This window comes from Scatophagus argus, chromosome 8 (assembly GCF_020382885.2).
Source record: "Scatophagus argus isolate fScaArg1 chromosome 8, fScaArg1.pri, whole genome shotgun sequence".
Classification (NCBI taxonomy): Eukaryota; Metazoa; Chordata; class Actinopteri; family Scatophagidae; genus Scatophagus; species Scatophagus argus.
The window spans coordinates 9500295-9513903 of NC_058500.1; the positions used below are offsets into that span (position 1 = coordinate 9500295).

At 40.0% G+C, this 13609-nt stretch overlaps 1 protein-coding gene across 1 annotated transcript in view; it reads right to left on the minus strand.

Moving 5' to 3' along the window:
- The window catches only part of LOC124063583 (metabotropic glutamate receptor 7-like), a 58016-nt gene that overhangs the window by 17488 nt on the left and 26919 nt on the right, over nucleotides 1-13609 (minus strand). The window contains exons 3-6 of the mRNA XM_046397375.1: nucleotides 10188-10323; nucleotides 9410-9564; nucleotides 6999-7136; nucleotides 4960-5160 (exon numbers count right to left, since the gene is read on the minus strand). Of these exons, the coding sequence (XP_046253331.1) occupies nucleotides 4960-5160; nucleotides 6999-7136; nucleotides 9410-9564; nucleotides 10188-10323 (630 nt within the window). The remainder of the gene's footprint in view (nucleotides 1-4959; nucleotides 5161-6998; nucleotides 7137-9409; nucleotides 9565-10187; nucleotides 10324-13609) is intronic.

Below are 13609 nucleotides of genomic sequence, written 5' to 3' on the forward strand. Positions count from 1 at the left end.
TACCGTGTGGTGGCCTAAATGGACCACAGATAGCACTGCAGTCTGTTTGAGTCTGTTTCTCAAAGTTAAAACCTCCAAACACAATGACTTATATCCTGAGCCTTCATGATAACCACAGACATGGAAGCAAGAATGTATTTTCACATGTAGAATACAGTCAGATATGTGGACTGCACAGCTGCATAGTGATATCAGAAACTCACTGCGATTTCAAACAAACGCAGACCTCCTCAGCAATGCATTTCTGTCCTGCAGTGGACAACAACATGAGATATAGGGAGGACACACAGGTCAGCCAAATCATCATATGGTCCCCATCTGCTCTCAGTGTGCAGCAGCCTGTCTCAAGCAGAGCCTCGAAGATGTCACTAATTAGCTCAGAGAGGACCGCAGACACCTGAAACTTTTTGTACGAGAAAAAGACTTGTTTAAATATGTATTTGTACAAGCTCTCGAGCCTATCGGTTGTGTCTACACTCGTATATGTATATGTGGATGTGCTCTCAATTATGCGGGCCTCATGACTGCAGTGTATGTGTGTACAAGGTAGTGTGTTAATGTAGATGTCAGTCAACATTAGATTTCCCTTGCAGCAGTGAATGCTGAATGGCATTAATGGGAAAAACGGTTGTACTGTTGTATTTTATAGATGAAGTCTGCATTGTCGATGAGGTCATTCTTACGTTCCCACAATGCTGAGAGAGAAACTGCTGCTTTTCACGTCTGTTCACCTTGGCACTGCATAGAGTAGCTCATAAGCACAAATGGAGATACCATTTTTGAAATGGGACGGAGGAGGGGAGCCTGATGACACTTGACATGGGAATTAAGTACTTTAATAGCTCTGGCTATAAAAAGTGTAGAAAAAGGACCAGGAGCATATGTCCAAAACACTTTTGGGAACATGTTGTCTTTTGTATCTAGAACAAAGCTTGTGGCTTTAGGATGGAAGGCCACTGCACCCTCTCCTTAGTTTTCAGCCAGAAGGGAATTTCATCTCCCTCCAGTTTTTTTTTTTTATTCAAGGACATTTGTCATTGAACATTCTACAAAAGTTTCAGGCCAAAAGACTTCTGTAAAACAAGAGCGGCAAAGGGAGAAATAGTAAAGCCCATTTCAGAAGACTAAGGGGGCATTTTAATAAAATACGACACACAAGCACTGAAATTTCCCTTTTTGACTTTGTGACACCATTGTGCATTATAAATGTCAGCGCATAAGACTTTAAGTGGCCATTTCCATGTTGATGCAGAGACACAAATCCCTCAATATCTGCTGTTATGCAAAGTAACAGCGCTTATATTCCACATTAACAATACAGAAATGCCACCACTGGAATGATTTGACCGATTTCTTTGACCGGTTTCTGTGAAACCCTAATTCATAGGTATGCATGTGTGTTAGCACAGGAAACAAAGCAAAGACGTGTGAATTTGAATTCATGTGTGCCTGCGAAGCTCACAGTGTCTCAATATGAAAACTAAACTAAAACTCAGTGGGAGGCAGTCACCGTCCTGTCACTTCTGCTTCTACCAGACAGTAGACTTGTTGACACAGTGTATAAAGATGTTGACAAGGTATTGACTCCTGTGAGCAAAAGCTGTGACAGGGTTACCATTCTTACTCCACGCCCCAGCAAAAACATACACAAATAAACAAACACGCAGAGTCATTCAGCATGGTGACATGAGTGATTGGGCACTTGGCACTCTTCAGCTTTAGAGCAAATAATTAAGTGGCATTTCTGTGCGTGCAGATAAAAAGGGATTCAGAATTCCTTTGTATTTTCTATTGCCTGATATTTTCAAGGGAACAAAATGGTCTGTGTAGACTCCTTAGTGAGAACGCTGTCTAAGATGAAAGATTTATGCATTTGCATGTGGCTCTGAACTAAGACATGACAAAAGTGCACTGCTGCTGTGCTGTGCTGAGCAGTGTGGGTGGACTGGGGATCCACTGCTGTGTTTCTCTCGCATCATTATTCTCTGCTTTTTTTTTTTTTTTTCCCCCTGCCTCTCACTCTTCAGCTCTGTGACTCTGGCGCAGTGGGGAGATCAACAAAGGAGGCTTATACTCCTTCGCTCTCAAACATACATTAGCAGAGGCACATACACAGGATAATGTGTGTGGCTCCAGTCTAAACGCAATAAGGGGCAGTGAGATATGCCTGAGCCACCACACAACAACCTATGCCTGCCAGTAAAAGGCTTGAGAATATAATAGCAAGACAGTAAGAGGTAGAAGAGATAGAGAAGGTAGAGATCTTATTTTTTGGCTCAGGTGAAATGAACCTCTTTCTTTGTTGCCACACTGAAGTAAATGTTTTTCAGTAGTTGAAAAGCCATAAAGGTAAGCTGAAGCCCAGGTGTTTTTTGAAACTGGACAACAGATTCTCAATCCCATGCATGAATCTGCACTTAGTTAAGGTCTCCTTGAAATCTTAGCACTGCTCAAGCAATTGCACATATTCAGTTTCTTGAGTTCCACCTTAAAATCAGAGGGATCCTTGCCTACTGGAGCTCTGCACTGCTGCCCTAACGACAGAAGCAGCAGCTCTCTCGCCTTTAGATCGCTGTTTTCACACGTCTTTGTATATATAATTGTAAAGATTTATTTACCCTGTTTAACGTAACCAAGGTGTTGCTCACAGTGATCGACAAAATACAAAATGTTCACATGAACAAACTGGATCGATATAATTTTAGAGCACGACGTTGTCTGTTGTACCTATGAGCTGTTAATCCTGGTGATATTCTAGATTTTTACCTGTTGTTTACAAGTCTCAAGAAAAACATCTCAAAATCAGCAAAGACGTGACAAGTATTATTTCTGTAGCCAAAGCCTGGCGACCTCCATTTTTGAAACACATTATCATCATCATCATCATCAAACTATTAAAAGCACATCAAAAATCCCATCAGCGCATTGGGTGACATGCGTCTACATTATGACAAATACGGACACTGTGGTTTATCTTCAGATTATCCTACATACACTGTCTTGCTCATGAAATACTAGTACACTAAATGCATATTAATAACACCTGATAACAGTCCCACACAAATGCACTGTTTGCCCTGTTTGAGTCATGCTTGCTAAAAACTACAGTACCCTTGAGTTTGACGAAATGAGCAAGCTTAAAATAATAATAATAATTAAAAAAAACAACTATACATTTGAGACCCATTTCTAAATATTTACATCCTTAGCAGCAGGGAGTGGGCTTGGATGTGTTAGATAAGTAAGTAAGTACTGACAATAAGAGGAATAAAGATTTTGTGCCAGCCTTTGTAGTAATTTTATAGTCTGTTTCCAGATCTCTGAATCGTGACCCTCATCTTTGATTTTTCAAATTGGTCTCAATTGTTGGTTGTGAAATAACAAAAGCAATCAGTGCTTTGTAGGCAGGATCGCTAATGCGGAGGTCATCTTTCTGTGCATGAGTCAAACGGCTCCTTTCATGACAAAAAGCAGCTGCAGAGGCTGTTGTAGAGAAATAACCACTCTGAAATGAGCAGATATCTTAGATCATTAGCAAAAGCCTCTACTTTGACTGAAAATTATCTCCGCAGGACAGATGTGTCACTCACTAAAGATTGATTAGAGCAAAACAACCCCAACTTACAAAAAGAAATCAGCTAACACAACAAAATGATGACATGAAGTACAACCCCTTTCAATGACTAACGGCACTAAAGATGCGCTGCAGGTACAAGATAAGTATGATTTGATCTGTGCTTTGATTCTCTTGTTTCTTATAGTCTGTGCTTTCTTTTTGAATGCAATTAATGACAAAAGAACATTTCAAAAGTGTTCATATTTTGTAAGGAAATGCATTTGAACGTGTTAGCAGATGATCAGTAGTGTGTTTATGTTTTTCTTTACAGTAATCCAACTTCTTTTCACTCACTGAATATACAGAAGTTTATTATACCACCGTTTATTTTTGTGTGAAATTTCATGTGGAAAATGTAGACTGAAATGCGGCTAAAAATAAAGCCTGAGATGAAATACGGGGACCCTTGTTGAGGTTTGGTGGGAAGATTCCTTACTTTAAGCAGCTGAATCTTATCTAGAACATTCTGTGAAGACACAATGTACTTCAGAAGCACTTCTAATGATCACTGGCTGACACACATGCCAGCACATTTGTAATGGCAAAGGTTTTTCTTTTTTTCAACTCATCTCTCATTTGGGGCTCGTCTTCCACTCCTTCCACTCCAGTCCTTTCAGAGTAGTAGTCATTAATAGCTATTGCGATTAATTGTTAAGTATCTTCCACATAACTTTCTGTGCAGGGCTGAATAATGTAGAGGTTCAAGTGCAGGCAGGCTCATAATATATCACATTAGCTTAAAATATTTCACAGATCCAGAAAATGCTGTGGCGCTTTAAGTTATGAATGAAATTTAATGTAGATTTAAATTATAACCAGCCCATGAGCAATTACATACCATACATAAAACAGAAGAGGTGGTTTGTACGTATCAACTATTGACTAACGGAGGTGACTCTCGTGTCAACAACTTTATTTTTCTCTAAATTATGCCTTAAATTGACACACATGTGGACTCAGCAGCTTAGCACATACAAATTACTTGAGGATAAAGTAGTAATTAAAGGAGTGGCTCATCATGTTAGGAAGTACTCTTATTAGCTTTCTTGTCGAGAATTAGATGAGAGGACTGATACCACTCTCACAGCTGCAGAGGAAATAAGCATGTGGCCCCATGGAGACAGTTAGCTTAGCCTAGCATAGAGGCTGGAGACATTAAAACAGAGAATAGATGTAGAGATAATATGTCGTAGCAATCTAATTTAATATTAATTACTAGCGACAGCGTGACGAAAGATGTCCTTCTAAACTCTTCCTAAAGTAATATCATAACTAATTTTACTTTTTTAACCCACACATTCTGTCAGCGTCTGGCGTGCAGACATTGAGGATGTGTCACTCACCGTTGAAGCTGGTGTTGCGTATGTACTTGAGCAGAGTCTTTCCTTCAGCAGACTCCATCTGTGGACAAACGCCAGGATGATCAGGACATAAGTCCCTCTGCATGTTGTGGAGAGCGTGGGCCATGGCATACACTGCGTCAATCACAAACTGCACCTTCCCTTCCTGCTCATACTTGGAGTCGATCCCGATGCGCTCCTGACCTGAAGGAAGAAGAGGAAGAGGAGGACTTGCAGCCAAATGCATCATAAACTATTAGACATTACAGCCTCTCATCACTGCTTATCATCGTCAGTTTAGGTTTCATTCCTCCAATTATCATCAGTCAGTTTAGCTTTGAGTTTGCAGGCATTATGCCTAAAGGTACACTGTAGCATACAAAATAATTTAATTCCCAAGTGTAAAACATCAAGCTGAGCTGTGAGACAAAGTGTTTGTGACAAATACAGCAGATTGAATAACTGCAGAATGGACCTCACTGTTCCATCTGCAAAGTGATGAACATCTTTATGAACCATGAACTTGAGTTACATACTCTTCTACAGTGGCTTCCTGCACTTTTATATAGTCCTCCTCCAGGTGTACTGCCCCTCTGCCATAGGCTGCTGTAAAGCTTTTGACACACTGCTTGAAGACATAATGTACAACCTCTGCTGGATCTTTGTTTTTGTTAAAAATCGAATTAGCTTTTTTATACTCCTGGTGGATAAAAGCTGCACATCCGTGTGTGAAAATCATAACAACAAAAACACTACTCTTCCTTTTAATAATAACCATCATCACCATCATGATCATCATCATTATCATCATAATTTTAATATTCAAGCTGGCAGAAAACAAAGAAGCATCATCAAGGAAACAACAGAATGCTGAAAGACAATCTTCTCGTCAGCGATAGCTGTTCATAGTTCACGTGGAGAGCTCAGTGGAGCAGCAGATGATGTTAATAGGAAACATATAAGGATGTGGGAGACTTGCATAAACTGAAGGAGGTCAAAAGCAATCTGTGCTGACATTTCAGCCAATTTCTCAGATCCTAACATACATTTCAGCCCACACATAACCTTTTTGCTTCCCAGAACCCTGCATAGAGTGCTAAATGGACAGTCTTCGAATGTAAAAGCCTCCCGTTTGTATTTAACATTCATAAATATCAACTCGGCTAGAGGTATGGAAAAAAAAAGGAGAATATAGAGACAGTTGTGCAGACATTTTCAGTGGGATTGAAGAGAAGATAAAAGACATTTACAGTCATTTTGCAAAGGGTTCGTGGGGCTCACTTAGTGGACGAGTGTCTTCTGTCTTTGACGCATGACAAAAGACGGCAAACAGCAGATTATAAAGGAAATTAAATCCTTCTGCAAACAGTGCCTTGTGTCGCACTGCCATTACGTATGCAAGCAAGATTAATACAGCATCCCACATCACAGGCATCATCCTCATAGATAATAAATGCAGTGCAATGCATGTCACACCATTGGCAGGCAGAGTTTAGGTAATCAAAGCATGCATCACTGCTAGCAACGACACTATTATTAATGCTACCACAAAAATGCGAATAAAGAATGGGGGCATGGACACTATTTACTTGGCCTCCTGTCATTTCATATTCTCTGTAGACTCCAGCCTAAATAAATTGTACTCTGGCTCTGTACAGTTAGTACACAGCACACAACTGTGCTGAGCTGTCAAGGTGACTGGGTTAAGGGGGAATACAGGGAATATGGGATGTAAGAGTTACAGGACATTAGCCACAGGAGCAGACGGCCTGTAACTGTAGTATGACTAAGACACGTGGTGCATTATTATTCTAATAATAAACTCTGCCTGTCCTGCACCCGCTGGGTAGAAACACCTGGTGTTAGACTTTCTGGCTGCGCTGCAGACAAGAGGAGTCGCATTATAAACCCAGCAGCCTATCTGCAGCTTCTAATGCGAACGAAAGGTCAAATTCACATCAACACAGCAGAGAGGGGATGGAAATATGCATCATCTATTAGTGTATGTTATTGCTTTGTTCATGTCAAATCAACTCATGTACCTGTGCATTTACGGCTCGTATCCTCCCTCTTTGAGGCACTGAGGAGCCTGCAGTCAAAGTTTTCCTCCCAAAACTCAGCAAACCACACATTCCGGCGATTGTTCTCCAGGGTGAGCGCAGTGAAGTATTCATCAAACCCTGAGAATAGAGGAAAAAGGAGGACGACTCAGTTCCGGACCAATTATCAACCAATTCAAACCTGGAGGAAATGAAGCAGAACTTGTGCAGCAGTGCAGTTGTGGTGCTGGTGTGGTGGTGCTGGCTGCTAGGTGTTGGAAGCACACCAGCAAGCGCTACTTCATCAAAATTTGACCACAGCGGTTCCTCTTCCTCTCACACCCCCATGGAACTTTAATCACTTCTTTCATCTAGGAAATTACATTAATTAAAAAACAGGATGCATAATAAATAATGATGGGATTGTAAGTGGTGCCACAGCCTGGTGCCTGAGGCTGTGAGGTCCTGTAGGTGCTGACAGGTTTTCTTAGCTTCATATAATCCATTACAATTGAACTGGATTGCAGGTATGATGTATTAGTTCAATGCTAATTTGAACAGGGCTTACATATGAAGCATTAGCTTGAGGAGGGACGACTTGCTGCAACAACGGAAAAAGAAAGACCGTGTGCAGAAATTTGTTTGTGCAACTTACTTACCTCCCAATGTGGGTCAGGAAACTGAGCTGGGACTTCACTGAGGGATTCATGTTGCAGTGTTATTTATTTTGTTTTATTTTATTTAAACAAAATTTTCTATCTTGAGAATAGCCAGAATTTTTTTTAAAGTTGCTGTCTGTCTGTATTTTATCCAGTCGTATCAGCTGAGTCGTGGGTTGAGGTGATAATGGCTAATCGGAGCTGAATGACTCAGCTGATTTTCTTTTCAAAAGACCATCAGTGATGCATGGTGGATTAATAACATTCTCACTGTCTCCAGCAGAGTGTACATTTGTTCTGGCTAGCCGTTCCCTAATTAGAGAAAGCTTCATAAAAGTCAGACTTTCGAATTTCCTCGATTGAGATGATGAGTGGTTATTAGGATTCTGACACTGGGCAGAACTTAAAGTAGATGACACATTCAGAGAACATTCTATTTCTGTGGTGGATTTGTACATGTCTTCCCGGCATATGCAGCAGTATAATTTCCTCATTTGCCTCCTTTTTCTTGTGGGTGGATTTATTTAAATTGCACTTTCAAGAAGAAGCCCACCCCTAAGCACTTAAAAACAACGGCTAATGGAATTTCTTTGGAGTGTGATGATGTGTTAAAATGTTAAAATGATCAAAAAAACCTCCCATGCTTAATAATAAAAATTATTTTCTCAGACCTATCATTTTGTTTCCTTTTCAACGATGATACAGCATAGACCAGAGTCACCATTTTATCCACAGACAGCAGGCCGAGATCAAAAAATTTGACAATTTTTAAAGCAAATAAGTGAAACCACACTGAGAAATATAACTGTGATGACTGCAAACACACACACTGACACAGTTCACATTCACTGGTTTCAATATCTACTGAGAAAAACCAATTTGTCCAAACCGACTTTGGTCTGTTCATGTACAAACCGCCACCAGATACAGCTACAAGGTCATAGTTGTTCTCTGAGAATTTTTAGGTCATTCAGAGAAATGCAGAAAGTCACCAACTGAAGTTGCACATGGAAATGTAGGAACACAAAAAAAGGGTAGGTGACGATATGTTGTCACAAATTATCTGTTCAAATGCTTGTTTATCTGACTTAAGTGGGTCAGACATGGGCATGGAAACACCAAGAAAAGAAGAAGCATTTTGGATGATTTCAGAAGTTCATCTCTGTGAGGGTTTTTATGTTGGAGCTTTACCAGTTGCGAATTAAATATTTCCGAATCTCTTTGATTATGATTAATTCTAATCTCTTATTTATGTGATTTTATTCTGAATCGCATTTCTTCTTTTAATAAAATCGTGCCTTAGCTTTTAGAATTTGAAGTCACTTGTAATTTGTATATATCATTTGGTTAAGTGTTAAGTGTCTGTAATGTACTCCACAATATGATATCAATTTTTTCACATCAACAGCAGATCGCATATCTACTTAACCAAGGCCAGAGGTAAAGAGAGAGTTCATATAAGACTTACATTCATCTGGTAGCCATAAACATGACTCCTAATGAATGCTAATGTTGCTCCATAACTGATTGTGTAAATAAGCGACCTTTTTGCCAACAAATCCATGACAGCAATAATATATCATCGTTGCGTTTGTTTCACTACTGCAGAGAGAAAATAGTTATTGCAGTTTCATTTCAGTTTTTCTCAATCTTTTAATTTTTTTAAATCCTGTAAGTAACTACACACACAATTAGATTGATAGAAAACAATGCATTAACACAACATGTGGTGAAGCACGCGGTGTGCATCAGTACCTTCAATAGAGGAGCGTTTGGGCAGTATAGTGACTGCTCCCACCGCCACGTCCTCGAGCTGGTGGATTGGACTGCTCTTGGCACCCCAGCTGTCAGATCCAATCCACAGAAAATGGCCCACCTGATTGGCCCTCTTGGTGGCATTGAGAACTCCCCTGCAAGGACATTTGTGTGTGAATTTGGAGAGAGCACAAGAGGTGTGTGATCTAACATCCATTACACAAAGGCACAGATCGCTTTAAGGAGTTGTGTGCATTTTAGTTGGGCTCACGGTCAGTTCCTCAGTTTATCTCATTAAAGGTTAGGAGGGGAAAGGAGAAGAAACTATTGTTATTTTGTGTGAACTGGTACACATTTTGTCTTATGTTCAGCAAAGATGTTATCCTTATATTTTATTTAAAGATAACAGAGAGATTTCCAGCCATTAATGTCCATGTTCTTCACATTTGCATTTCATCAATAGATCAACTTCTGGATTATTCATTCTGAATATACAGGTAGTAAATGTTTGACACTGTGTGTCTTTACAACACTTCCCATGGGCTGTTGTAAATGAAACAATATCTCTGTTGCTCTGTTGTGATCTGTATTCCCACTTCTCCTCCAAGGCGCGGTTGTGTTTGTGTTGTAGGAGGCATGTTTGCGTAGCACGCATGGTAAATCTGTGCCTCTAGCCTGTCTTCAGGAGCTGCTACTCAGAGATTAAAGACCTCAACATGGCAAGTCATCTACGCGCCTGAACAACACTGATGAAACCAGAATGCGCTGCACTTCTCACCGTATGTCTTCTTCACTGGCAAAGATGATGACTGCCCGCGAGTGGTGCGTCTCCAGCAGCTGTTGAATGGTTTTGTCATAATCCTCCAGCTTGGGGTTGTGGGGAATTTTTAAAGACTGGGCGATGCAGATCCCACCTTTTTAATGGGAAAGGAGTAAGAAATGAATCTCTGAGCCTCTGGGATGATCTCACCCATTCACTTATTCACACACAAAGATGTATGCACACACAAAAGCCTCGGGTCGCAATAGCTGTTTTTTTTATTTTGTTGTTGTTTTGTTTTGGATTTTTTTTTTCAAATGGAAATGGAAAACATCTAAACACAAATGTAAGACTTATATGGTGCTGTCATGCTTTGCAATAGATGCTCCTATAGTGTGTATACATTTACATTTTGGCAATGATCTGAAAACCACAGCAGCGTGCAATATCACACTGAAACTGTGCCCTCCGACTGAGCACCAGAATTATTTCACAGAGAGGCATTTATAAACGTATCTGCTGTACAAATTCAATGGTTCACTTCAGCAGGCGCATGAAGCTACAAATTTCATAATATGGCTTTGAGAGAATCCAACAGCTTGCCATTGACTTTTAATTTAAAGTCATTATCAAACATCTCTTGTTGGACCCTGAACCAATCAGATAGCACAGCAGGCAATAACAAAGAGGATATTAATACTGACAATAAATCATTCTCAGACAGGTCACAACTAATGAGTTTGTACAGGATGAAGGGTACTGATTGCTTCCGTGCATTGATAAATAGTTGCCAGATATTTGCCACAGTATATTATTACAATTGGCTTTTAGCAGTTTGCTAGATATTGTTGTCTTCAGGGTTCTATTCAACAGCTCATTATCGGCTAGAGAAGCAAAATTATATCTTTCATAAAAAAATAATAAAGAGTTTCGCTTCACTCTGGTGTGGTAATTATAGGTGTGAAGGACACGCTAACCTTTTGAGGCACTCTGGATAAACAGATAATATGATCATCTGCGTGATAGAACATCATAACCACTGCAGGCCCAGACTTGAGGCAGCAGCTTGTTTCCTGAGTCAACAGCAAAGCTCTTCCCAAACCAATTAAAATTTCTCCCACTCAAGCATTTTAATAGCCTACCCAATAACCTTTCAGTTTGAGTTTCCCTGAACAGACATGGAAATGGAAGGAATCTCCTAATTGCCAGTCTCCTCAGACTCATTACTTTGATATAAACAGCTTTTAGCTGGCGGATCACACATCTCCAGTTGAGGTTTGCTGTGGCATTTCTAAAGGCAGAAGATAGCAAAATGACAACTGCTGAACCTCCTCTCAACTAAACATTTTTCACGTATTAGCAGGCAGTATTAAGAATGTTTCTCAAAGCAAGAAAACATCCTGGATGTGCCAAAAGACCTCTGGGAAGGCTGCTGTTATCCTCTCTAAGTGGACTGAACATAAAAATGGAGATCCCGCAAATGGCCTAGCTATTGCTTAAGGGTTTCTGGTATCCTGTTAAAATGAAACATGCTTGGTGTCATTTGTGCAGAGCAGCCAACATTGTAGGTCTCCAAGGGACGCCACTAAAGCTCTTTTTCCGCGCACAGATTTCATTTGATTTCATCCAGGAAGCTTAAGTATGACACACTTCCAGGTTTCTGTTTTAGGAAACGCTCACACAGTATAGTATCTGATCCTGCTGTATTAACAGCACCTTTCTGTTCCAGGTATCACACATGCGTTAATTCCAGAGAGGATTTTTTTTTTAAGTCTTATGAAAATGCATCATCTCTATTATGAAAGAAAAAAAAAACCTGCAGGCTTGTGTAAAGAGTGGCACAGTCTTGAACAGAGATATATTATAGGTCACAACAGTCAATAACACAAACAGAGACCACGGGAGCCACTGATGAAGATAAGAAGCATTTGGAGCAGATCCTATCTTCAGAGAGAGAAAGAGAGAGAGAGAGAGCGAACACCGGGGCTGAGCATGCTGTGAGCTTAAGACTGCTCTACAGGCTGCGGACCGGCAGCTGAATTATTGAATGCCTGCAGAATACCTCATCTGTCAGTCAGTCAGGTGGTCAGTCAGTCAGTTAGTCAGGTGGCAGGCATGATGGAAATGTAAGCGTTGTATCTGCACTTCCAGCGCTGTGAATCGGACCGCCTTCACCTGTCACTGGGGAAGCTTTGTGTGGACTTGAAAGAGTACCGGACTCAAACAGTGGGTTTATAGAAGAGCTGCATGTCTGTCTTGGCTAGAGATGTGTGCTGTGAGACAGACGACTGTCAGACTCAGGGAGAACAGAGTGTTTCACTTCAACGCATTGAAATCTTATCCAAGAGACAGGATTGTATGGCAGTACTGTTCTGGTTACCATTTCACACACCATTATACAACTCGCTGATTCCCCCCCCTCCTCAAAATTTGGGACATAAATAAAAAAGAAACATATAACAGAATGCAATCATTTTGAAACAAACCTTATTTGTATAACGTGTTACCGAGCTCAGGTCGTAATATCTTTTATGCAATCACATGCTTCACAGAGTGGTGAATCCCATGATGTGAATGACTGAGCCTTTTATGGATGTCCCTTTCGTTCCAAATCACAATAATATCACCAGTTACCAATGAATGTGTTTACCTCTGGAACGTCCTAAACAGGTGATTTCTGAACGTTCTACAACCTTCCCAGTGTTTTGTTGCTCCTATTCCAACTTGTTTGAAATGCATTGCTGGAATCAAATCCAGAACATGCGTATATTTACACACAGCAAAGAAGTTGATGAGGTAACACATGAAATATATTGTCTTTGTGTTGTTTTCAATTAAGTATATGTCGAAAAGGATTAGCAAAGTATCACATTGTTTTATTTAGGTTTTACACAACTTTTATCACAACTTTTTTGGAAATGTTTTTGTACTTCAGCAGAACTACTTGACCAATGGTCAGTTTTCATGTGAAAATGTATGCCATAGTCACCATCTTCAAACCATTATAAACACTTTTCCTTTTTCATAGCAACCATGTTGGACATATACAAACAATGTTTTGAGTAAAACCCGGCCCTTACAGTCAGTGAAGACAATAAAAGAAAATATAAGTTTATCTTAACTATATATAAATCCTCAAAACTTACATTAGAAGATGTTCAAAGATGTATCAAAATTTTAGCTGCACTTAATTAATTTACCTTTGATCTCGCAACATAATATCAAAACTATATGCACTCTGAACCCCTACCCACATTTGATTAATATATCAAAGACAGCTTAACGATCATGATGGCCAAATTCATCAGACTCTTGGAAGTTCTATGCTTATCTGTCTGAGTGCCATAGGTCATGCACTGCATTAACTGCTTCAATTATTCATCCCCACTGCCCTCGGTTCTGAAAATGCACTCCAGGGCGTGGAATCCAGCTTCGCTATT